This window comes from Lathyrus oleraceus, chromosome 6 (assembly GCF_024323335.1).
Source record: "Lathyrus oleraceus cultivar Zhongwan6 chromosome 6, CAAS_Psat_ZW6_1.0, whole genome shotgun sequence".
Classification (NCBI taxonomy): domain Eukaryota; kingdom Viridiplantae; phylum Streptophyta; class Magnoliopsida; order Fabales; family Fabaceae; genus Lathyrus; species Lathyrus oleraceus.
Genome location: NC_066584.1, coordinates 497,824,385 through 497,848,372, shown reverse-complemented (window position 1 = coordinate 497,848,372; position 23,988 = coordinate 497,824,385). Strand labels below are relative to the sequence as shown.

The 23,988-nt window shown below is 34.7% G+C and overlaps 1 protein-coding gene across 1 annotated transcript; it reads right to left on the bottom strand.

Moving 5' to 3' along the window:
• Window positions 1-85: 85 nt before the first annotated feature.
• LOC127096433 (uncharacterized) lies at window positions 86-913 on the bottom strand. Its single transcript, XM_051035001.1, has one exon. It carries the CDS (start codon window positions 911-913, stop codon window positions 86-88), a length of 828 nt encoding a protein of 275 aa, XP_050890958.1.
• Window positions 914-23,988: the final 23,075 nt, after the last annotated feature.

Below are 23,988 nucleotides of genomic sequence, written 5' to 3'. Positions count from 1 at the left end.
AATGTTAGAGGTACAGAGAAAAGATAAACATAGAAGCTAAAACAGTTAAAGGAAAAAGAAACACAACACATAGAGCCTAAGGTTCCTAAGGGTTTGGAGGAGGAAGCATCATCTGAAGCAACTGAGTCAGGAGGGTCTGAATACTGGAGTTGACAGAGTCTTGTTGGTCGAGTCTGGCTCTCACAAGCTTTTGTTCCTTTTGGAGTTCCTCCAGAGTCTTGAGCACCAGCGGAGCAAGATCTGAGTTAGAAGACTCCCCTTGAGTCAAAGCAACTTCTTTTGCCTTATCAGCTTCTTCTGCAGCAATGCGTGCTGCTTCTTCAGCATCAGCCTTGGCTTTGGCTTTGGCTTCAGCAGCAGTAGCCTCAAAAATCACTTTTGCTTCATCTTCCTTTCTCTCCTGCACTTCAGCTTCCAGTCTTGCCTTTTCTTCAGCTTCCTGGCGTACTTCCTCTTCAGCTTCTCTGGCCATACGTGCCTCTAGCCTCTCCTCAGCCTCTCTGATATAGTCATTTCTGACTTGCTCAGAGAGTCCTTTCAGCTTGAAGATCTCAGATGTCATCCATCTGAGAAATCCATTCCAGTGATTCCTCACTTTAGAGGGATTATCACTTAGGCTGGATTGTTCAGACAATGTTCTAAGCTTCACAGCTGACGATTCAGAAAATAAAGCAACTGCCTCTTCCAGGGTAGGGAAGGATGGTTCAGGTGCAAATGATGGATTAATGGGTTCTAATGAGGTGGGAGTGGTTTCAGTGGGAGCGTCAGAGGCTTGTGCAGTGGGGGGTTCAGATGAAGATTCAGTGGGAGGCTCAGATGGTGGTTTTGTTTGAGGTTCAGATAGTGATTCTGTTTGAGGTTCAGATAGTGAAGGCACTAAGGGTTCTGACACATATGGAGGATGGTTAGACATTGCTATAGCTTGGAGTTGGGCCAATGTTAGAGATGGAGGGTCAGTGGTTTTTGGCTGGTCAGAGTCAGAAGACAGGTCATAGTAAGGTGGTGATAAGGGAGTTGAAGAGGGAGGTGAGATGGGTTCATTCAGAAGTAAAGCTTCACATATGGGAAATGTTATGGTAGTGAGATTAAATAGTTGAAATGGGGGGTGAGGAAGGGTTAGAGTTGTGAGGTTCAAATGGAGTTGGAATAGATATGGTGGGTTCAAAGTTTATGTAGGTAGAGGATGGTTGAGATAGAGAGGAAGATAGTTGCTTTAAATTAGAATTTAAAGGAGTTTCAGAGGGAACTGCCTTACTTGAAGCATAGGAGTTCAGAGGCACATGCGGTTTGGTTTTCGACGTTTCTCCCAACTTCAGAGTCTTCTTCTTCGAAGTCCTTTTAAAGGGCTCTCTTATCCTCTTCATGAAGTTTGGTGGATGTTCTGGTAGCCAATCCACCGAGAACTTTGAGATATCCACTCCTTGAGATGCCAGATCTTGGAGGTAATAGGCAATGACCTCAAGAGGATCTATCTTGGAAAATAGATAGAGACCATTTGGAATCTTTCTTTGATCCTTCAGAGCTTCCTAGGATGTGTCTAGAGTTGGCCTGACTAAGACTATTTCATTGACCCTCATGCTCTTCAGATTCCTGGAATTCAGAGGTTTGCCAACGTCTACAATCACATCTTCCATCAGATTATGGGATATCAGATGGTCCACCAGCCTGCTTTCAATCAGAACATCAGAGATGAGCCTTCCCAAAGGAATGTAGTTTCTGGGCTTCATGGGGTTCCTTGTGTCTCTGACTGAATCCCTTAGATACTTAAAGAGTAATGCTGGGAGATTCAACTTCATCCCCTTGTGAAGGAAATATAGGATGCACTTCTGATCGGTGTTGATGTAGTCAGAAGAGTTTGAAGTTGGACGGTGGTGGATGGTGCCCAGAATGATCTTCAACCAGAATCTCAGATTCTGGTGAAGTTCCTTGTTCTTAGAGGATCTGCCTTCAGAGCTTTGTTTGAAGATAATGGGAACAATCTCCTGGGATATGTATCTTTCCCTAGGTTTTATGTTGTAAATCCTTTTACCCCTAGTGTTCTCCATATTCAGAAGCTTGACAATAGATTTCTCTGTGATGACCATCTTAACACCCAGAACATATGAAACTATGCAGTGGTCATCGCAATATGCGAATCTCCGAAACTCTTTGACGAGGAAGGTATAGATGGGACCATAGAGTCTCTAAAAATAATTTTCCCAGCCTTGTTTATTCAGTTCCTCAGTGAGATCAATTCCATTTAGCTCCATGTTATCAAAATCCACATGTGATTCACATAGTACCTCTAGCTTTTCAAAGGGTGTGGCAAGGTTTATGTGGGGTGGATGATCAAGGACGTGGGGTTCCTTGTAAACCATTTTTGAAGTTGTAGCAGTTTCAGTAGTGGTTTGTTGTGGAGCTTCAGCAAGTTGCTCATTTGCTTCCATTTGTTGGGAGAAGTTATATACTTGTTGTTATTGAGAATCCATTTAGAGAAGATGAAGATGTTGTTGAAAGTTAATGAAGATTGAAGAATGTTGAAGAACTTGAAAATGTTGAGTACATGAGGGTTTTATGTGGGTTTGTGAGTCAAAAGTGTGAAAGTGAGACTTGTGAAAATATATATAAACAACATGTAGCATTCAAAATGACAGTGTTAGAGGAGAATAGAAAACACCACAATTAATTATTTTAGAATTCTGAGTTGACACACTTGGGGGGAAATTAATTGCAGCTAATGATGGTTGTCTAATCTCAAAAATATGCACACTACTCGAGGAGATCTCAACAGTTTGTCTCTTGAGTTCTGAGCTAGACAACTGTCTAGAAGATCCAAGGCCACACGATTGAGAAACCACGTGTTGATATTTCTGACATCAAGAATAGCAAAGGGTTTCTAATTCAGATGGATTCTAATTCAGATAACATCTAACTGGTAGAAGTATCAGAACCAGAACCAGATGACCAACAATGATTAAGTCAGAGCCTATTTTAACATCAGAGAATAAGCACAAGTTCAAAATCATTATGGGCAATCTGCCATGTTTAAATGTTTCAGAATGAAGGAAAATCTATCTTCAGCTAAGGGTTTTGTGAAGATATCAGCCCATTGATGGTCTGTATCTATGAATTTTAAACTTATTACCCATTTCTGAACATAGTCTCTGATAAAATGGTGTTTAATTTCATTGTGCTTCGCTCTAGAGTGTAAAATAGGGTTCTTACTTAAACATATGGCAGCAGTATTATCATAAAAGATAGGGATATTACTCTCATATATCTGAAAGTCCTCAAGATGGTTTATCATCCAGAGCATCTGAGTACTGCATAATGAAGCTGAGATGTATTCTGCTTCTACAGTTGAGAGTGCAATGGTTGATTGTCTTTTGCTAGCCCATGAGATGAGGTTTCCTCCCAAAAACTGATAGTTCCCAGATGCTCTTTTACGTTCCAATCTGTCTCCAGCGTAATCTGCATCACAATACCCAAAAAGCCTATACTCTGATGTTTTCTTATAGATCATGCCAAGGTTAGGTGTTCCTTTCAGATACCTTAGGATTCTCTTAATGGCAATTAAGTGAGATTCCCTTGGATCTGACTGGAATCTGGCACAGAGACAAATGCTAAATAATATATCTGGACGTGTAACAGTCAGATAAAGAAGATAACCTATCATACCACGATACAGTTTCTGACAAACCTTTTGACTTACCTTTTCTTTCTCCAGAATGCAAGTGGGGTGCATAGGAGTCTTTGCTGATTTGCTTTCTGACATTTCAAATTTCTTCAGAATTTCTTTTATGTATTTACTTTGATAAACATAAGTAACATCTGATGTTTGATTGATTTGTATTCCCAGAAAGAACTTTAGTTCTTGCATCAGGCTTATTTCGAATTCAACATGCATTAGTTCAGAAATTCTTGACACAGAGAGGTTAGCAGAACCAAAAATTATGTCATCAACATATATTTGACAGATCATAAGGTCGTTTCTGATATTTTTACAAAAGAGTGTAGAATTGACTTTGCCTCTGATAAAATCATTTTCTAGAAGAAAATAACTTAGTCTTTCATACCAAGCTCTGGGAGCTTGTTTTAGACCATAAAGAGATTTTTTCAGTTTAAAAACGTGTTCTGGACATTTTGAGTTTTCAAAACCAGGAGGCTGATGAACATACACCTCTTCAGAAATATATCCATTCAAAAATATATCCATTCAGAAATGCACTTTTGACATCCATATAACCTTGTACCACCAGTCGTGCTTTATTTCTGACCATTTCACCCTTTTCATTGAGTTTGTTTTTGTACACCCATTTGGTTCCAATCATGTGGGTTCCCTTGGGCTTTGGTACAAGATCCTAAACATCGTTCTTTGTAAATTGATCAAGTTCTTCTTCTTGATCACTATCATGTTTTGACTTCAAAGCAAGGGGTTTTACTTTAACTTCACACCCTTCATGCTTATCCAATTTATCATGATCCAATAAATATATTTCCAATTGATAAAGTTCCATTTCATGTTCTTTAAGTTTTCCAAATAATATAGCCAATGACATTTTAAAGACTCTTATTTTTGGATATTATCGTCACTTTTGGTTGCCATGCTCTAGACAATAATCTAAGGACTTTTTAGTTTAGTTCATCATTGGTGAGGACTTTTCCCAGAGAGACCAAGGGATTAGTTAAGACGGTGAACCTGTTATATATATCAAGAAATACTTTTATGGGATAGCATTCTAAACAATTCATATTCTTGAGATAAAGTGTTTAAGTTTGATCTTTTGACTTCTTCGATTTCTTCGTGTTTTACTTCCAATATATCCCAAATTACCTTTGTAGTTTTACAATTAGATACTCGGAAAAATCCGTCTGTTCCTAAGACCGATATAAGTATGTTCTTTCCTTCTTGTCATACATCATTTTTTTCTTATCGTCATCATTCCAAGAGCATTTCACCTTTGGTTGTTCTACATTGTTTATGACAATTGTAAGAATGAATTGCCCATTTTCAACAACATTCCATATTCCCTCTCCTTGTGATTCTAAGTACATTTGCATGTGTATCTTCCATAAGTCATAATATTCACCAACAAAACATAATGGTTTGTCGTTGTTGCCACCATCTGCCAAGAACAATTTTGAGGAATCCATATCTACCCAGATCGAGGAGTAAGTTAACTTAGCATGCTCTGATGCCAATTGTTGCTATAGAGTGCCACCTAAGAGGGGTGAGGTGAATTAGGTTTTTTTTGGATTTTTATTATTTTAAGAAATGATTCTTCCATTTTTATTTGTTCTAGAATTAAGTGTATGAAATTTGAATGAAAGTGCAAGCAAGTAAAAGACACAAGAGATTTATCCTAGTTCACCTTTCAAACTTAAGGGTACATCTAGCCCCTTCACATCTTGAAGGATTTTCCACTATGTTATATCTTTGTATAATCCTCACACCAAGAACTCTCTTATAATCTTCTAAGATAAACAAGAAAGCACATCACTTTCTTTTTCATAATACTTAGAGAAAGCACACCACCTTCTTTTACAATTGCTTGTCACCACACCTTGTGAACAAGTTACAATAATATGATAAAGTGATACTTTGAGTAACAATGATTTTGGACACTTTCCAAAATTCATAAATTTTATCTTCCATTTCCAATAAACAATTCACAATTATATATAAATTAATTTCTCAAAGGTTTGATGAAACTTTTCTATAATATATGAAAATTATGTAGAAAAAGTTTCCATGAAGTTTGTGATTGAATACTTGAAATTTGAATAAATTATTTGAAAATTTGAATGAAAGAGGTTAATTGAAAATATGATATATTTTGCTAAAAAAACATCATAAGACACCTCTTAAATTATTAGCAATGTTTAGAGAAAGTTCATGATGAATTGCAATGATTTGGAATAACATTGGTTCATGAATTTCAAAATTTTACAGGGTGCAATCCATTGGCAAATCGATTACCACATCTAAAACGGGTATTTTCCTAGCAGAATCATCATGCAATTGATTGTTTGAAATGATCAATCTATTGAACCATTAAAAATTACGGTGGTTCTGAAAATGTGATATGACGGTTTCAAATGCCATAATTTACAAAAAACATATATTTTTGCATTTTAAAAGACTTGGCATGTAATGTATTGATGCATGAATGTTTTATAAAATTTAGAGGGAAGTGGATGAGGAATTTTTGTAAGCATCTTAAATTTATACAAAGATGAATTGATATTGTATACCTTACTTCATGATAAGTTCATATACTTCCAAAATATCCATAAGCTTATGCATTCTTGATTCCAAACTTTTTATTCTTTGATAAGCTTTTATCTTCATCAAAACTAAAATAAGATAAATGATGAACATATTTTTCTCAACAAATTATTCCTTGTCTACACCAAGATCTAGAAGAATTCAACCCCCATCACTTCCTGATAACTCCTACCTCTCTTGTGGCTCATTCAAAATTCTGCGACTTTCCAATTTCTGCTTTGGGGATTGTTACTTACATGGACAGATCCAAGAGGTTCTGGTTGCCGAATCACTTTATGCATAAATTTGGTTTTTCCTCTATCTATTATCGGTCCCTTACTGCTCAATAGAGGGATATGATGGTTTCTTTGCTTTCGTTTTCTAACCATTTGATAAGTGACCATGACTTCGCGGATGTAGGTTTCGCTAATGATAAGAAGAAACTCTTTTGTAATTTACCTGACTATGATGCATTTGATGGGCGTTAAATCGTATCATTCTTGCTTCACTAACCTCATTCTTTTCTTTTCAAATGATATAAAAGGTGAGGAAGATGATGGTTCTCCATCCTCGATTGAATCTATATTTTCTCCGGATGACACGTAGGTGGATATACTCATTGTCCATGCAGAAGAGGGTGAAGCTCTTCCATTTAAAGAAAGGGAGTGCCCTTGGAATTTACTCAATAGTTCTCATAACGACGAAGCAAGAAAAATAATGGTAGGGCTTCCGCTTTGGTCGGGACTTGGAGAAATCATGGAAAATATCATGTTGGATGATTATGACGGGGTCCCTCTCATTTAACTACCCAATGCTTTCAACTATCGAATTCCCTGTACTGCCTCGAAGATAAAGGCATGTATGTCTGTTGATGATTATGCTTTCGTACGTAAGCTCTCTAAAATAAGTAATTTAGGGTTATTGACAAATTCAATCTTCTAGATGTTGTGGGTTTCTTCCATCATGACTTTAGTTATAGCCAGCCACAAAGAACTCTTGGTCCCAAGTTCTCTCCATCATGAGGTTGAATTTTTGTGGACATGGTATGATCACATCAATTCATAAGTCCTTCACTTTCTAGAAGTGTTTTCCAGGATTCACGAGGGTTATATCAACTTTCTCATTTTCTATATGAGGTAAGCCTGCACAAAACTCCCTTGGAACTTGTCAGTCGGGTGGATGATGTGGAGGTCGCACTTGAAAAGGAAAAGAAAGTTTCCTAGGAGATGAAGTCTTCTTTGGAGACCTCATCTTTATGTGCCTTGGCTGACGAAGTAAACCTTAAAGAAAAAAAAGAGGTTGAAGCAATGTTTGCCTCATCTTTTGCCTCTTGATTCTTCGGTGCACTCCTGAACTGATTTTTGTAGTGTTCGGTCTTCCCATAATTCTAACACTCGATAGTCATCGAGTTGTTAGAAGTATGATGATTTCTAGACTTTGATCGTCTCACCTTTGATTTGCTGCATTCTCTTCCTCTGGTTAAACTTCTACCTCTTGACTATGTATGCAATACTAAAGAGGTTGATGATTCACCCGACTCTCTCCGTCGGATCTCTTCACTGAGAACCAAATCACGAACATCATCAAATTTCAACTTGTTGCTTCCCGATGAGCTACTCACGACTGTGACTGTAGCATTCCAACTTTATGGCAGGGAAACAAGAGTATCAAAGCCTGCACTTCTTCATCAAAGTCGATTCCAACTGAAATCAATTGGGTTGTAGTAGTGTTGAGTTCGCTCAGATGTTGCGCCATTGATGCACCTTCTATCATCCGTAAGTTGAACAACCGCCTCATCAAATGAACTTTGTTTGAGGCCGACGACTTTTCGTACATGCTGGAAAGAGCCTTCATAAGATCAGTCATAGTCTTTTCTTTTGCAATGTTGAAAGTAACATTACGGAATAACGTCAATCGAATTACTCTAAGAGCTTTTCTATCGAGAAGGGTCCAGGCACCCTCCTCCATTGCCGCTGGTTTTGTGCCCGTGAGAGGTTCATGCATACCTTTCTGATACAAATAATCCTCTATTTACATCTTCCAAAAGCTGAAGTCCGCACCACCGAACTTCTCAAATTTCACCTTTCCTTCGTTTGTTGCCATCTCTCCCACTCGAGTCTGACTCCTCTGGATCGCTTCTGAAATGAAAAGAACCAACCATCTCTGATACCAGTTCTTAGGAAACTATGCAACATTTTCTCATAGTCAGATTTGTGGAATAGCGATATAAATGCGGAATAATAACACACAAAAATTGATACGGGCTGCTGCAGACTTTTTTATTTACTGAAAAGATAAAATACACCTCGTATTTAAGAATTTCTCTCACTCAGAGTTTTTCTCACTGGTGTATTTCTCTAGTTATTGAAAATGCACTCAATGTTAAAATTAATATTGTTTTGGCTTTGACGTCTTATATAGTCAAACCATTGGATGCATCATCAGTAACCCATTAATTATGATTCCTATAAAGTAGAAACATCTTCCATTTACTTCTAAATAATAAGAAAACAATGACCATCCAAATAATAAGAAAATAATGCCTTTTTCAAAAATATGGAAAACCAAATTATATAAGAAAACAATGTTCATATTTATTTTGAATCAAAACTTTATCATATAATTTACAAGTCAAATTCAAAACTTTATTTGATTGCAACAAATTATATTTGAATCAAATCTAAAATTTGTAATATATATCACAATAAAATATTTATTTTCAAATAAAAAACTTTATTTCTACTAAAGTTCTTTGGTTTTATTTTATATAAAATCACGATGAAAATAAATATTTAAGATTATAACGCAATTAAGAATCAAATTCATGAAGAAATATTTATATATAAAAGATGTATAATCATTTATTTGAAGGAACATAAAAGAATATGCGTACATATAAATTTATATGCAAGAAGTTATACCAAATAAATAGTTTCAAAACAAATATACACACGATCATAAATTTCGTACTATCACAATAATTTAACAAATAAAAGAAAACATCCCAAAATATTATCATAAAAAATTCATGTCTTGAAAAACAAAATTCACACCATCACAAATTTCAAATATATGTTTCATAATCGCATATCCACATAAAATTGAAGTTTAAAGACAAATCTCAATAAATTTAACATCAATATCTGCTCTCATACCACTTGTTGGAAGTAAATCAATAACAATTAATCACATTTACATGATCTACATATTATGTCATATACTTTATTGTAAAATATAATAGATAATATAAACATGATAGAATTACATGATCTACGACATGTTAATATATGAAAGAAAAGATTGTAGAAATACCTACATCTATTGAGAAAGTTTCTATTGGCTGTAATCCTTAAAGTTAGAATACAAACAATGAACACGGTATATTAGGATCATAGTCTATATATAATGTGATAGCCGATTAAAGTTCTCATTATTCTCAAATGGATCATCCTAAAATCCACTTATATTTGAGAACATATTCAATTAATTAATTAACAAATAAAAATCTAGTTAACCTTTTAAACTTATTTAGTCATTTAATCAATTATGACTCTTAATTTAATAAATAATTAATATGATTAAAAAATAATTATTAAAATATAATAATTAATAATATTTAAATTGTAAAATATTTCAATAATCTACTCCTACACTACTCTATCGGAGCAACATCATGACATCAAAAATTATTATCACCAATCAATTATATATATATATATATATATATATATATATATATATATATATATATATATATATATATATAATATTCTCTATGAACAATTGAAAAGAATAATCTTTTAAGTCAAAAATAATTATAATAAAATTATAAAACAAAAATTTAACAATGTTACATGTTGATTTCAAATATAGAAAAGTAAATATAAAATGAATAGACAAATATTAATAATTGACGGATCTGACCAAACAAATTTCTTACAAACTTAAGAAAACAATATTTCACTATTAAAAATCAAAGTATATAAATTTAACATAAAAACACTAATATTATTAAATTTTATTACTCTCACCATCTCAAAATAAATGTTGTATTTGTAAAATTATTTGTTCCATGTCGCTTTTACTTTCTAATACATTTTTAATTTTTATCTTTTAATTATATCCCTAACTAATACTTTAATTTTACAATTTATCTCATTTTACATTAATAACAATTAAAATATATTAATAAATAGATAATAAAAATAATTTAGTAAAATCGTTATTCTCTCATTCATTTATTGTCATTTTCTAATATTAAGTAATACTATTTATCTAATTATTTTCTCATTCATTTATCACATTTTTTTAATATATGTGAAAGTTTATTATGACATTTATTTTAAAGAATTTAATTGATATACACTGATAGTGTAAAAGAATTTTACACGGTCCGTAAATTATAACCGTTGGATATTTGGACAAGTTTGACTTTTATTTTTAAAATCTATAAAGTAATACAAACGGGTAATGGTGATGAATCGACAATGTAAAACTTTTTACATTAACAGTGCATATTAATTAATCTCTATTTTAAAATGAAGGTAATTATTACATTTTATTAATATTTTATAAAATATCAATAATACCCCTGATTTAGTTGTGTGATAGATGGTCATTAGCAAAACTAGTATTGTCAAATTTTTTAAGATAAATATATAATTCTACTAACTTTAAATCTTTCTTTAAAAAATAATGTTTAAATAGATTTTGGTCCCTATAAATTGGTGTATTTTTTTTTCTTTCGTTTCTGAATGTTTTATTTAGATAAAAAATTTGAATGTTAAATTTTATTTAGTTTTAATCCTTAAAATTTGTAGAAATTGTGGATTTTTTTTTCAATTTTCCTGTAAATTTTAATTTTATAAATTAAAATTAAAACTATTTGAATTTTAAAAAAATATTTCCAAAAATAAAAATAATAGAAAAAACACAAATTTAAGAGATATCAAAAAGTATTTAAACCACAGAATAATTTAATTAAATATTTCTCTACAAAAAGTTACATCATCCCTAATAAATAAATAGTAATAATAGCCACGTGATATGCTATTTCAGTAAGCCAAAGTAGTGCTAATAGTTAGTTGAAGAATTCTACATTGACGTTAATTGTGACTTACCATATTGTATACTCCACTAAGCCAAATTAGTGCTAATAGAGGATTTCTATCACTGAATTATTATAATGTATACTCCTTTTCACCACAAACACATGCCAAATGTACAAGCAGACTATAAGCTACGATGTCTTACGATAAAACAATCCAATAGTAACTGTAGAATCAATTATAGAAATTCACCGTTTATGTGGTTCATGATCACTTTCACTTTAACTTCTGAAGGGACAACCGAATGGATTATGATACTTTGTCCACTCTTAATCATCAAAAGGACACCGATCTTTTCAAACTCAAAGACACAAACTTTCTTCAAATAAATAAATTTCCAAAGGAACATAAAGAAGAGAAGGAAGAACTGCTCAATAACTCAATAGCCGCAAGGGAGAGAAGAGAAAAAAAGTTCGATAAATCAGAGCACTTTTTCGAGTACTTTGAACAGACACACAATACTCATTATAATCTTGGAAGCCAATCAAAGTGGATAAATTAAACTAAATAATATAATACTTAGATTTTTTTAATTCACACAAACATTCGAAACTCCATTTGAATTTTAATTTTTTTTTCATAAATTTCTTTTTAAATTGTGTAGGAGCAAAAATGATTTTTATGAAAAGTTATTTGAAATAGTTTTAAATTTAAGTGATTTTTTGAAATTTTGATATCCAAAAAAGTTAAAAAATGATGAAATATTTAAAATAATATTTTAAAAATAACTTTTTCAATCAATTTTTTATTTAAAGTTTTTTTTAAAGAATTTTTTTTTGTAAATTTTTAAAAAAATTGTAATACTTAAGTTATTTTGACTAACTCTCGAAAAAATTGTAAAATTTTTATAAGATATTAAGCTTTTCATGAAAATTATAATATTTATGTTACATGATATCAAAATTAGTCTTTTAACTTATAATAAAATGAACTTAAATTTTTTTTTAATATTTAATTTTTTTTTATAATTTTTTTGTTGAAAATACAAATAAAAAGTCTATTTTTTAAAAGGTAAAACAATCAGGCTCATTCGATTTATAATAAATAAATTTGCCAGTTTCATTCACTTTGAACTTGTTCCGTTCGAGAATCAGAAATGTATGATCTAACTCTACGAAGGAATAAGAAATGAAGAATGTTTGATAATGGCGATCTTGAACGGTGGTTCTGATCTCCCTTACGGCGGTGCGGTGTGGACCTAAATTGGATAGCATTCTAACGCTCAAGTTAGTTCAAGATTCAAGAAGAGTATAATGAAATTGGAGACCAGAGATTATGCACTTCAAACCATCTTATAATTGTATTTATACCTTGGGCATGAAGCAGATGAGATGGATGTGCCTCATCTTATCGGGCCTTTAGCCGACCCAAAATAGTTTTCCCCAAGACTCGCCGGGCACTCTGGATGTCAGGGGAGTCTTTTAACAGTCGTGGTCGGCCTTCGGGGATGGTTGTCCATGCATCGACGATCATGCATTGCTTTGGTTTTGCCAAAGCGTGATGAGGGAACATGAGCATTAAATGCAATCCCATCATTGGAACATTTCGTCATTTTTTCTTTACGTGTGTGACCTGAAAAGGTAGAGAGTGGCATGATGCTTCTTACTACGCACTTGAGTACATTTGAGTTTGGTTGTATTTCCAAGGTGAAATCTGACCATCAGTTTACACTCACTTCTTACTTTCAATCAGATCTGTTCGATTGCTTTTGCCTATATAAGGGTAAAGGAAATTCATGAGACTTTTTTTGCAACCATTTATTCTAAGAGTGTTTTTCCTGGAGTAACCGTTATCACACATTCAAAGCTTCAACATTTAGCCTTCTTCTTAGTCTCATTGCCTTTGACCTTTAACTTTAAGGTACCTTCTTTAAACTCCATCTTTTTCATTCAAGCATTTACTATCTCTTTGTTAAAATGAGTGATAACGCTATTATCATATAGAGTGATTTGGAATGTAGCACTCCTTCTTCTTCTCCGAAAAGGGGAATAAAATTTGAACCGTATTCCATTTCTTCTCTCAATGGGGATTTCGAATCGGGTTCATCTCTCTAATCGATAATTTGAAATGGAAGAAGTGTTAAGGGGCTCCTTTTCTGAAAAGAGATTCTTCTAGTGATTCTTTAGAGGTTATGCTTTCAGGGAAGTCACTAGGGGTGAGGATGCTATTGATAAATTAATATCTCCCCCTATATTGAATGAGGGAGAAATAGAAGTTGCACGGAAAAAGAGAAAACATGTCAGTAGCTTTGTCCGACTCCATCGGGGAATAAACGATCGCGAGCCTAGCGATGCTAAAATAGCGAGTTATTTGGAGGACCGGGGAAAGTCCAATGATGTATCTTAGATCAAACCCGATGATCTTTTAAAGCTGATGATCTGGCCCGAAAGGGGCTTCGACTAGTTGAACCAGGTAATGCCAACAAATAATATTTGGTGGTTGCTGAAGTGTTAGAGACTCTTTCCACTTTGAACACTATTGTGACTATAACCAATGGTGATATTATGGCCGACAACCCATCGGATTGGTAAGTTTTCTAGTAGATATGGCAGAGAGGGCATGCAACTCTTTTGAGGGTTGCTCGATTTCTCTGTATGAATTCCTCTTTACCAGATTGGGGGTATATTTTCCTTTCTCTGATTCCGAGGTGACTATGATGAACCGTCTGAGAGTTGCCCCCTCCTAACTTCATCTTGGAGATTGGGATACATGAAGGTGTCCCAACTTTGTGTTGAACATAAATCTTGTAAACCTTCTCTTAATCTATTTTTTGATCTCTTCTATATGACCTACACCTTCCGAGATGATTCCCTAGATCAGATATTGATCTCCCTTCATACCAATGTCCATTGGTTTAACCTTTTTACCATTGTTTAAGGTAATTTCCTTAAATGTTTCATACTGGTGAAACGTATTCCTCCTGAGGCTCACTTTGCATTATGTTTGTCCTTGGCCATATTTGGAGTCACTCGTTCTTGCAAGAGTGGTCTTTTGAAGTACCAGTCTCAAGTTCACTTATATCGGCCCCTTTCTTCTTACCATACCGGGCTAAGTCCTCTATCTGACGAGGAGGTAAAAATGAAGGAGGATCTGTGTGTTTGGTATCAAGGGATCAACTATGAATAAGTATTTAGTTTTGGCGAAGTACCTCTTTTTCAGCAAAGTAAGAGATCTTTGGTGAGGATGGAAATTCGGGGCACCTTTTTTAATAACAAGTGTAACTTGTATCTTGCAGATAACATGAGTCAGTTGCAAAATTTTATTGTGCTTACCAAGGACCATGACTTTACCCCTGATTCATCAGATTAGGTGGTGGAAACTTTTACTGCTGCGGCTAATCATGCTCCAGCTATTCAGATGTCGGTTACAATTACTGCCTTGATAACAACTACGATTACTGTTTTGGGTACAACTTATGAGGTGGACCAACTGACTACTATGGAGGTCGACCTCTTTGTTCGTGAGCCTTCACCCTCTCTTTCTCCTTCCAAGAGGAATCAAGGTGACTACCCGTCCCTTATGTTGAAATGGTTTCTTCTAAATGGGCTTGTTTGTCAGAGGATGCTAAGTCGGAGGCTCTCACTCGTTTCTTCAGACTCCATTCAATTCTTCCCTTTTGGGTACCCAGTACCCCGGAGGAATTTGTTGTTGTTGTGGCCACTAAGGACCTGACTTTTGTCCAAAACCTATCTACAACTAACATGAGGGGTCTTTTCGCGGATTCTTGTCACACCTCGTTCTGGGTCAGATCTCTGGTTTCGATGGTATCTTCCAGCCATGATGATATGTTAGGTTCTGGCGACCTTGCTAGGGAGCAGGATGAATTGAAGGAAAAATGTGAGGCCCTTGAGTAGGAATTGGTTGTGCTGCTCAGGGGAATGTGGCTTTAGATTGGCCTATAAATTTTGGTCTAGTTGAATTTCCATGTTTGTTTCTTCAGCGAGGCGCTTTGGTCACTAGGGGTACTTCTGTGGTGAATCTATCTAACTAGAGTCTGAATAGGCTTGTCCAGTATTTCCTTTGGAATGGGGACTCTGAGAAGTAGACGGAGAGTACTATTAACCGGTCTCCTTAGAACTAGATCCCAAGATATCATTCTTTGGGTATGCTCGATGGACCTCTGCTCCTTGGTCTGGTCGGGGGAGGTCTCGGTGCATCAAGTGGAAATCATGTAACCCTTGCAATATGCACCCCATACTGGATTGGCACCTGAAGTTAACTACGAACTTGCGATACCCATGCACCATTAACTACGAACTTTTGATATTTGCCATAGGTCTTTCCCTTGATCATTCTTGTGATGGCGGGAAGCCCGAGCACATACAGGTTGAATAATGGATTGCGAGGCTTTGGTTCAGTTGTCATAAAAATTTCCTCTAGACCCCGACATAACCCTAAATATGGATATGAGACCCTTTCTTTCACTATTTTGCAAAAAAAATTGAGGAAACCATAGATCTTGACAGTGAAAAATTGAAGCCGAGACATCAGTTAACCGAATTGGCTATGAAAAATAGTTTTATTTTGCATCAGAATGCTCTAGATTCTCAGATCTTAAGGAGTTATGAATAGTGAATATGGAAACTGAATGCGAATTTGCGAAGATCGTAGGAATCAGAAGTTGATCTCATCTTGATTTGGTAACTTGAGGAGGTTATGAACTATAAATTGGAGATTTAGATCTGAACCACAAGAATCTAGACTTGGAACTTCTGACTTTTTTTGATGATGTTCGTGAAGCAAACACAATGTACGTGGAAAACGTAGGAATCATAAGTCGTTTCCCATAGACGGTGTCACCATTCCATTCGAGAACCATAAATGGATGATTTACCTCCACGAAGGAACCCGAAATGAAGAATGTTTTATAGTAACGGTCTTGAACAGTGGTTCCGTTCTCTCTAATGGTGGAGCGAAGTGGACCTGTATGGTTAGCAGTTAGCACTCTGACGTCCAAGATAGTCCATGACTCAATAAGTGTATAATGGAATTGGAGATCATGCATTGTGTACTTGAATCCCTCTTGTAGTTAAGTTTATACATTAGGCTCAATGGAGCGAATTAGATGAGTGAGCCTTATCTTATTGGGCCTTTGGTCGACCCATTTGTTATCAAACCTTTCATACCATCACTTAGGTTTTTTTTAAGACCATACAAAAGTTTATCTAACTTAACAACCTTAATTTCTTGTCCATGAATTACAAAACCTTTAGGTTGTTACATACATATTTTTTTCTTCCAACTGACCATTTAAAAAAACAATTTTAACATCCATTTAGTTCACTTCTAAACTCTGAATTAGTACCCTTATGATATTCATCCTTGTGACTAGAGAGAGTGTCAAAGAAATATATATTTTCTCTTTGTGTTAAAACCTTGGCTACAAGGAGAGCCTTATAATTATAAGTAATTACATTAGGTTTTAATTTCTTTTTCAAAATCCATTTACAAACTATCGAATTACAATTACAATTTAAGTCTATCCAATATCAAGTCTTGTTAGACTCTAGAATCCATCTCATTATTTATGGTCTCTTGCCCTAAATCAATATTCAAGGAAGACAAAACTTCTTGAAGGCAAGTTAGGTCTTCTTCTAACATATAAATCATATAATAAAGTTCATATTCTTTAAAAACTCTTACTCTCTTAACTCTTTGAGGTTTTGTTACATTTTTGTTTGTGTTGAACAAGAGACTCCACACAGGAAAGGAGGAGGGGGGGGGACTATGATATTTAGATTTTAAATTTTTTTAGACAAATGATTGGCTTTTAAAATGTTTATATCAAGAGGATAATAGAAGAAAATAATAAGCAACAGAGAAGATAAATGACAAATAAATAAAGAGATACAGTAAGAAAGATCAAACTAAAGATTATCCTGGTTCGGACATAAACCACACGACCTACTTGAGTCCCTAAGAGTTTACACTTGATATTTCCATTAAAAACAACTTCGAGCTTTTACATAGGTTTAATCCAATAACCTTACAACACCAACTTGAGCTTTTACACAGGTCCGTTCTAACAAACTTACACCAAGATTTTTATAAGTTTAACTTGCAACATTCAAATATATCACAAGATCACATGAAAAATAAGAACTTAATTAAACAAATTCAGCACACCACTAGATTAATAGAACTCTTAGATGAAGATTTTCACTCTATCAACACTAAGATAACTTATACTGAATAAAAGCTATAAAAGAAAAAGAATAATTGAGATAAGAGAGATGAACATTTAGAAAAATGGTTTTTTGAGAAGTGAGTAAATTACTCCTTTATATAGAAATTTTTTAGGCTCAAAAGGCGACAATCCACAGGTCTGGTTGTTTTCTAATCGGTTAGAACATCTACCTAATATATTTGGTTAAGCTAGAAGAGGAAATCCTAATCTACAGTGTCACTTAATTGATGATTAAGACCATTGTTTTTTCTCTAACCGGTCATATGAAAGGCATTATCAATTAGATAATTGAGTATTTCTTTCTTAATTGATTATAAGCCTTTAAAAAATTAGGTACTTCGCAGGATTGGTTTTAAGAAATTTTAAGAAAAAGATGAAGATTTTCCAAAAGGTTTTAGTGTGTATGTATTGCATTAGTACTTCAAAACTGACTCTTTCTTCATTTACATTTAACTTATCAAGCAACAAGATAAAACACTAAGCACAAAACCAAGCGAGCTTTCACAAGTTAAATTCCTTTTTATTACTTTATTTAACTTTATTTAGCTATTTCAATCAAAATTTGAACACTTGGTCTTGTGTTTGCTTCTTGACTGGTGATGCTTGATTTGCTTAGGGAAACCGGGTCCCCAGCAGAGTAGCTAGTTGTCGCTACCGGGAAAAAGAGTTGACTGACCGAAAACGTCAAAAAGAAAATGACACAAAGTCGCCACCGAGTTTTATTTGTTTCTAAGAAGGAAAGGGAAAATAGTTGATAAAACCCTCATTAAAAGAAATAAGGATAAAGAAGATAAGGATTGGTCTCGCAACCAAATAATGGGTTTCGAAGTAGGTTATGCAAGGGAAAGGTATTAACACCCCTCATGTCCATGGTACTCCATGAGAACCATTTAAGTTATCAGCGTGTGTAGCTATTAAACTTTTAATTTGATCTTATTATTAGGAAAAAGGTGGAAAAAAATGAGATTTTGGTTTTTATTATTGTTCTCGCCAAGGATTGTGGCCCTTGTGCCTACGTATCATTCATCGGGTGATGAAGAATCAAAGCTCCATAGTTCGGAGTAAAAAATGTTTGTATGTTGGTTGTTTTTACCTTGAAAATAAGGTTTTCGGTATGATGCCCTAAGGCGCAAAAAAAAAAAGGTTTTATGGGTTTATGTTATTTTTAGGGTTTTTGAAAAGAATGTGTTTGATTAGAATTGCACTAAAGACTATGGGCATATGTGAATATTTTAGACTATCAAGCCAAGCGTCTTGTGTCCAAAATTCTCAGAGTAAGGGTAGGAAAGCTCCATCCTTACTCATTCTCCACCACTTAAGGCCCGTGGCGCATAATTCTAATTGTATTTTTATCGTATTTTGAGTTTGACTAAGAAAAATGCCACTTGACGTTGGATCAAGGGTTTATTGCTTTTGATTTTGAAATAATGATGAACAAAGGATATATAAAAAATATTAAAGCAAGAAATAAAGGGTCTCATTGTAAGGTAACCTAAAAGAAAGTCTTGTGTGTGCAAAATGACTTATGCTAACAAGTGGATAATGGTCTTAAATTCATGTCTCCCTAGGATAGTGCCATGAATTCCATTCTTGCAATAAAAGATTACAAGTTACAAATGAAAATCCAAGTTACGACATATGATCAAGAGATTAGGGCAAGGTCCACATGCAAGGGTCCTAATGAAATCCTCTAAGTCCATAATTGTCGCAGATGAATGCATTATTTTTGGTCTTTTGATTTTATCATGTTTTTATTATTTTTGATCATGTAATGATAATAAACAAATGAAAAATGATAAATATGCAAGAGAGATATATGTACAATGATAGTGTGTATAATGATGGGTGCTTGAAAGTAAATGACAATAATAATAAGTTTACAAGAAAATAAATCACAAGATGAACAAACTAGGTCAATAATAATGGTTCGCAATGAATAGTTAGTGGTTAATACACAAGTTTACACAAGGTAAATACCTAGGTATTATCTATCCACAAGTCAAAAGACTCAAAATATGGCGCATCAATGAATAACTTATTATTGATGCAAAGTATTGAAGATGATACATAAGCATCTGTCAATAGATTTAAACCAAAGAAAGTTATACGACCCCAAATCCATCTATCAATGATTTGAAGAGTGGAAGAGTGTATCACCCAAATAATTACAATTTAATTAGTTAAATAATGTACAAGTTAAACATTTAAGTCCAAGTATTAATGGTTAGTGGTTAATCACAATCAAATAAAATCAACAAACAAGGATCAACAAGTGACATCTCATCTATGCATCAAATGGTTCAAACAATGGTTAAATAGAGGCAATCTATCAACACCCCAAAGTGTCATGAATGATCCATTGATCATTCATTAATATGTTTGAAATATTGAAGATTTTATCAACCCTAAAAACCCAATGACCATGACCAAATAGAATGTCATTAACCATAATAAAAAACAAAGGCAAACATATCTAATTAAAAATGGTAAAAATAAATGGACAAATAAAATAAATGATGGATAAAAAGGGATATTTAAATTGAGTGTATGTACAAAAATATTTGGTTAAAAAAGAAATAAATGGAAAATAAATAAATGAAAAAAAAAGATGAAATAATGTGAAAATAAGAAAATAAGAAGGAAAAGATAAGAAGTGGGGGCGCTAGGGGTTGAACCCCTGACCTTAGGGTCATGGGTTAAGCTCTCTTTGTGTTCAATAGTGCATCTCATAAAAAGAAATAAGAAAATATAATCAGAAATAAATAATGGGCAAATCACACCCTCTGGTCAAGTCACTTATGATTAGTAAGCACATTGAATGGTTCAGATCATGATGAACACATGCGCGTGTTGACTTTGAGAAACACGCACACACACACACACACACACACACACACACACACATACGCACACACACACACACACACACACACACACACACACACACACACTCAGTCAAAGTCACACACATCAACCAATCATAACACAATAACACATAATTTTTAACTTAAAACACAAGAATAACGTGCGAAGCAACGTGTGAACATCATCTTCAACCTTGAGATTCTCATATTTTCGACCTCTGCAACTCGAGTTTTTAAGTGGAATAAAACATGGATTCCACTCAAAATATGTTCATTCTTGCCTTCTCCATACTCATGAGCCATTGATTGGCTCTGAGTATAGAGTATATCACATGAACTCGAACGAAATCTTAAACCTAAAACAAAAATTAAATGATGGATGTTCAATAACCGAAGCTCAAATCATGGGGCTTAGCATCGGTGAATCAAATGGAATGGAATGGTAACTTGTTTGGATGGAAATGATGAGGTTAACTACCTGGTCAGAATCGGTTTCAGTTGGTGGTTCTGATGAGTATGAGCAGCTCACATGAGGTTATTTAAGATGGTTCCAGGGATTCAGGTAGCTTCAGGGATGTTAGTTGAAGGTGTTTGAGTGTGTAAGTGGTGTTGAAATTGCTCCAAAGTTCAAACATGATACTCTTTTTTTGAAGAAAATGGAGTGTGATTTTGCAAAGGTTTTTTGCTTCCAAGTTTGGGAAAAAAAGGGAACATGTTCCTCTATTTATAGGGAAGGTGGTGGAGTGGTTTGGTGGATGTTTTGGAGGTGTTTTCTCAAAAATGGATTGAGCCCGAAAAATGCCAAAAACCAAAATTTGCTTGCTAAGTGTTATCCACTTTTGGCCTTTAATTCCTTTCCCTCCCATTTGGTTTTGCAGTTAGCACTCTTTTGGTGAGACCATGGTGGTCCCAATATTTACTAAGGTGGTTTTGGCTTTTTCCATTTTGGAAAATTTCTTGCTTTTTTACATTGGCTCGATTTTCCCCCATGTGACTTGCTACACTAATTTTGACTTGAACTCTAGTATCACAAAATGCAATGGTATACGTTTCGAATCATAATGAAGTGAAACAAACAAGATTAGAGGCTTGAGACATGATTACGCATAATCTGGCTGGACTGATCTGGTTGTGTGCACCATGATGAAACCATATCCCTGCACTTGGGCCAATTAAATTTGGCTCGTGCATTTTAAATTAAACTTAGGCCAATAGACCATTTACATACCCTTAACGTGTTGTAAAAAGAACCAGGTCAAAAGGAGTTGTGATGTGGAAATGCCAATGGTTCAAAGTGGAGGTCACATACATGATTTTAGGCCTGACTAAGCAACTTGACCAACTTGGCCAATGCATAATTTTAAGTCCTTACTCAATGAATTAGGTCTTGGGCCTTTAAACAAAGTTGGAGAGGGATTAATTTAGGACATTTGGCTCAAATAAGATCCTCAAAATATTGAAAGATGAAAAGGTTATGGGGTTTGGTCCAAATGGTAGGCCAAACTTGCCAAAACATAACCAACCAACATGCCCTGATTTGCAACTTTGGTGTTTCTTGAGTTATAAGGCACCATGAATATGGATTTGAGTTCAAATGAGTAAACCTTGATAGAAAATAAGCCTTGATGTTTTACAAGATGAGTGTGGGTCATGTTCATGGATGAAACCAATGGCTCACAAGTTCAAAGTTCAACACCAAACCTTCACTTGTACCATGGATGAAATGGATGTAAATTTGATGGATGGTGATTGAAATTGGCTTAAATTAGATATTAATGGACCAAAGGATGATGATATGGTCAAGAAAGGTGTGGCATAGAGGCAAAGGGGGCACAAATTAGGGTTTCTTGGGTCAAAAGGTTTCTCATAGGCCAAGATCAAACAAAATTAGGGTTTGGGGTACAAGAGGTGTCTTGGAATAATTCAAAAGGTTGATGCATGATCAAAGTTTGGATATTAGGGGTTCTCAAGAGCAAGGCCAAGGCATAAATTCAAATGATGACTTGTACAAGCCACAAAGATACAAGGGACTAGGGTAAAGGTCTTTGGATGACCAGATGAATAAGCAAGGTTCCTAATCAAGGCTCATCACCCCAAGTAGGGTTTTAGAGATGAATGGGATGACTTGTGTAGTATCACAAGGTCAAAGAGTGGTTGAAGGAGAAATTAGGGTTTAGGGTGGCTTAGACACACGCCAACAAGATCAAGGGATCTTGCGATTCTCATATATGAACAAACATGCCTTGAACTTATGCTTCCTTATTTTTTGGTGTAAATGCAAATGATGTATAATGGATGCATGCTTATGCTTATGCATTAGAGTTATGAAGATGATATGAAGGTAGGGTGAATTTGGGGGTATGACATCTACCCCTATTTAATTTTCTCGGACCTGAATGTATCGATAGCAACGACTTTCACGTATTCGAGGTAGGAGAGGATTAAATACAAAAAGAGTATCCATAATTTTTCCCTACTAGAGATGTGGTATGATATGAGAGATGGGTATGTATAAGGAAATGTTTATGTAATGGAAAATAACTTAGATATGAAGTCATATGTGGGGAGGATATAATTTAGGTGTATGATACGTAATACATGCTATTGTGCAACATAAGTATTTATTTTAATGAGAGACAAAGAGAAAAGAACTCTATGAAAAAAAGGGTCAATGAGACAAGTGGGGAGATATGACTATGTTGGGGATACATTTCTTATCTAACAGGCGGTGATAATCCTTAGCAACAACTAGAAAGATCTGAAATATGACAAAGATAATCCCTGGCAATGGCTGGGAAGATATGTAATTTAGGTGACAATCCCTAACAACAACTAGGAAGATTGAATTTGACAAGGATAATCCCTTGCAACGGCTGGGACGATCTAGAATTTAGGTGAAAATCCTTAGCAACGACTGGGTAGATTGAATTATGGTGACAGTCCCTAGCCATGGCTGGGGAGATTAGAGCTCAGTGACGATTTCTAGCAACGGATGGAATACTTGACTTTTACTGGGGAAAATTTAGGTTCAATGATGATTCCTAGTGATGGATGGAATACCTGACTCCTAAAGATGATAATCCCTAGAAACTACTTGGGGGAAAACATAAGTTCAGTGACGATTCATAGAAATGACTGGAATACCTGACTTCTGCTGGGAAGATTTAGGTCCAGTGATGATTCCTAGCAACAGCTGGAATACCTGACTCTAACTGAAGAAAACTGAAAGTTTAGTGATGATTCCTAACAACGGCTAGAATACTTGACTGTGATGGGGAAATACAGGTTCAATGATGATTCCTAGCAACAACTGGAATACCTGACTCCTAAAGATAAAGGTCCCTAGCAACTACCGGGGAGGAAAGAAATTGTTCTTGAGTAAGATTGGAATACGACTTATGTTGAGCGTGCATGCCTTAATTTTAAAGAGTATACTTATGATGCAATGTTATGTATGCAAAATGTCGATGCATGTTCGGGTTGTTAGGTGATATGCAAATGCAAAGTTTGTGAGTTGTGCCAAGTGAGGTTGGCCTTAGTGGTAAAGGATTTATTGGGGAGTGCCAATAATGATTGGGCTTT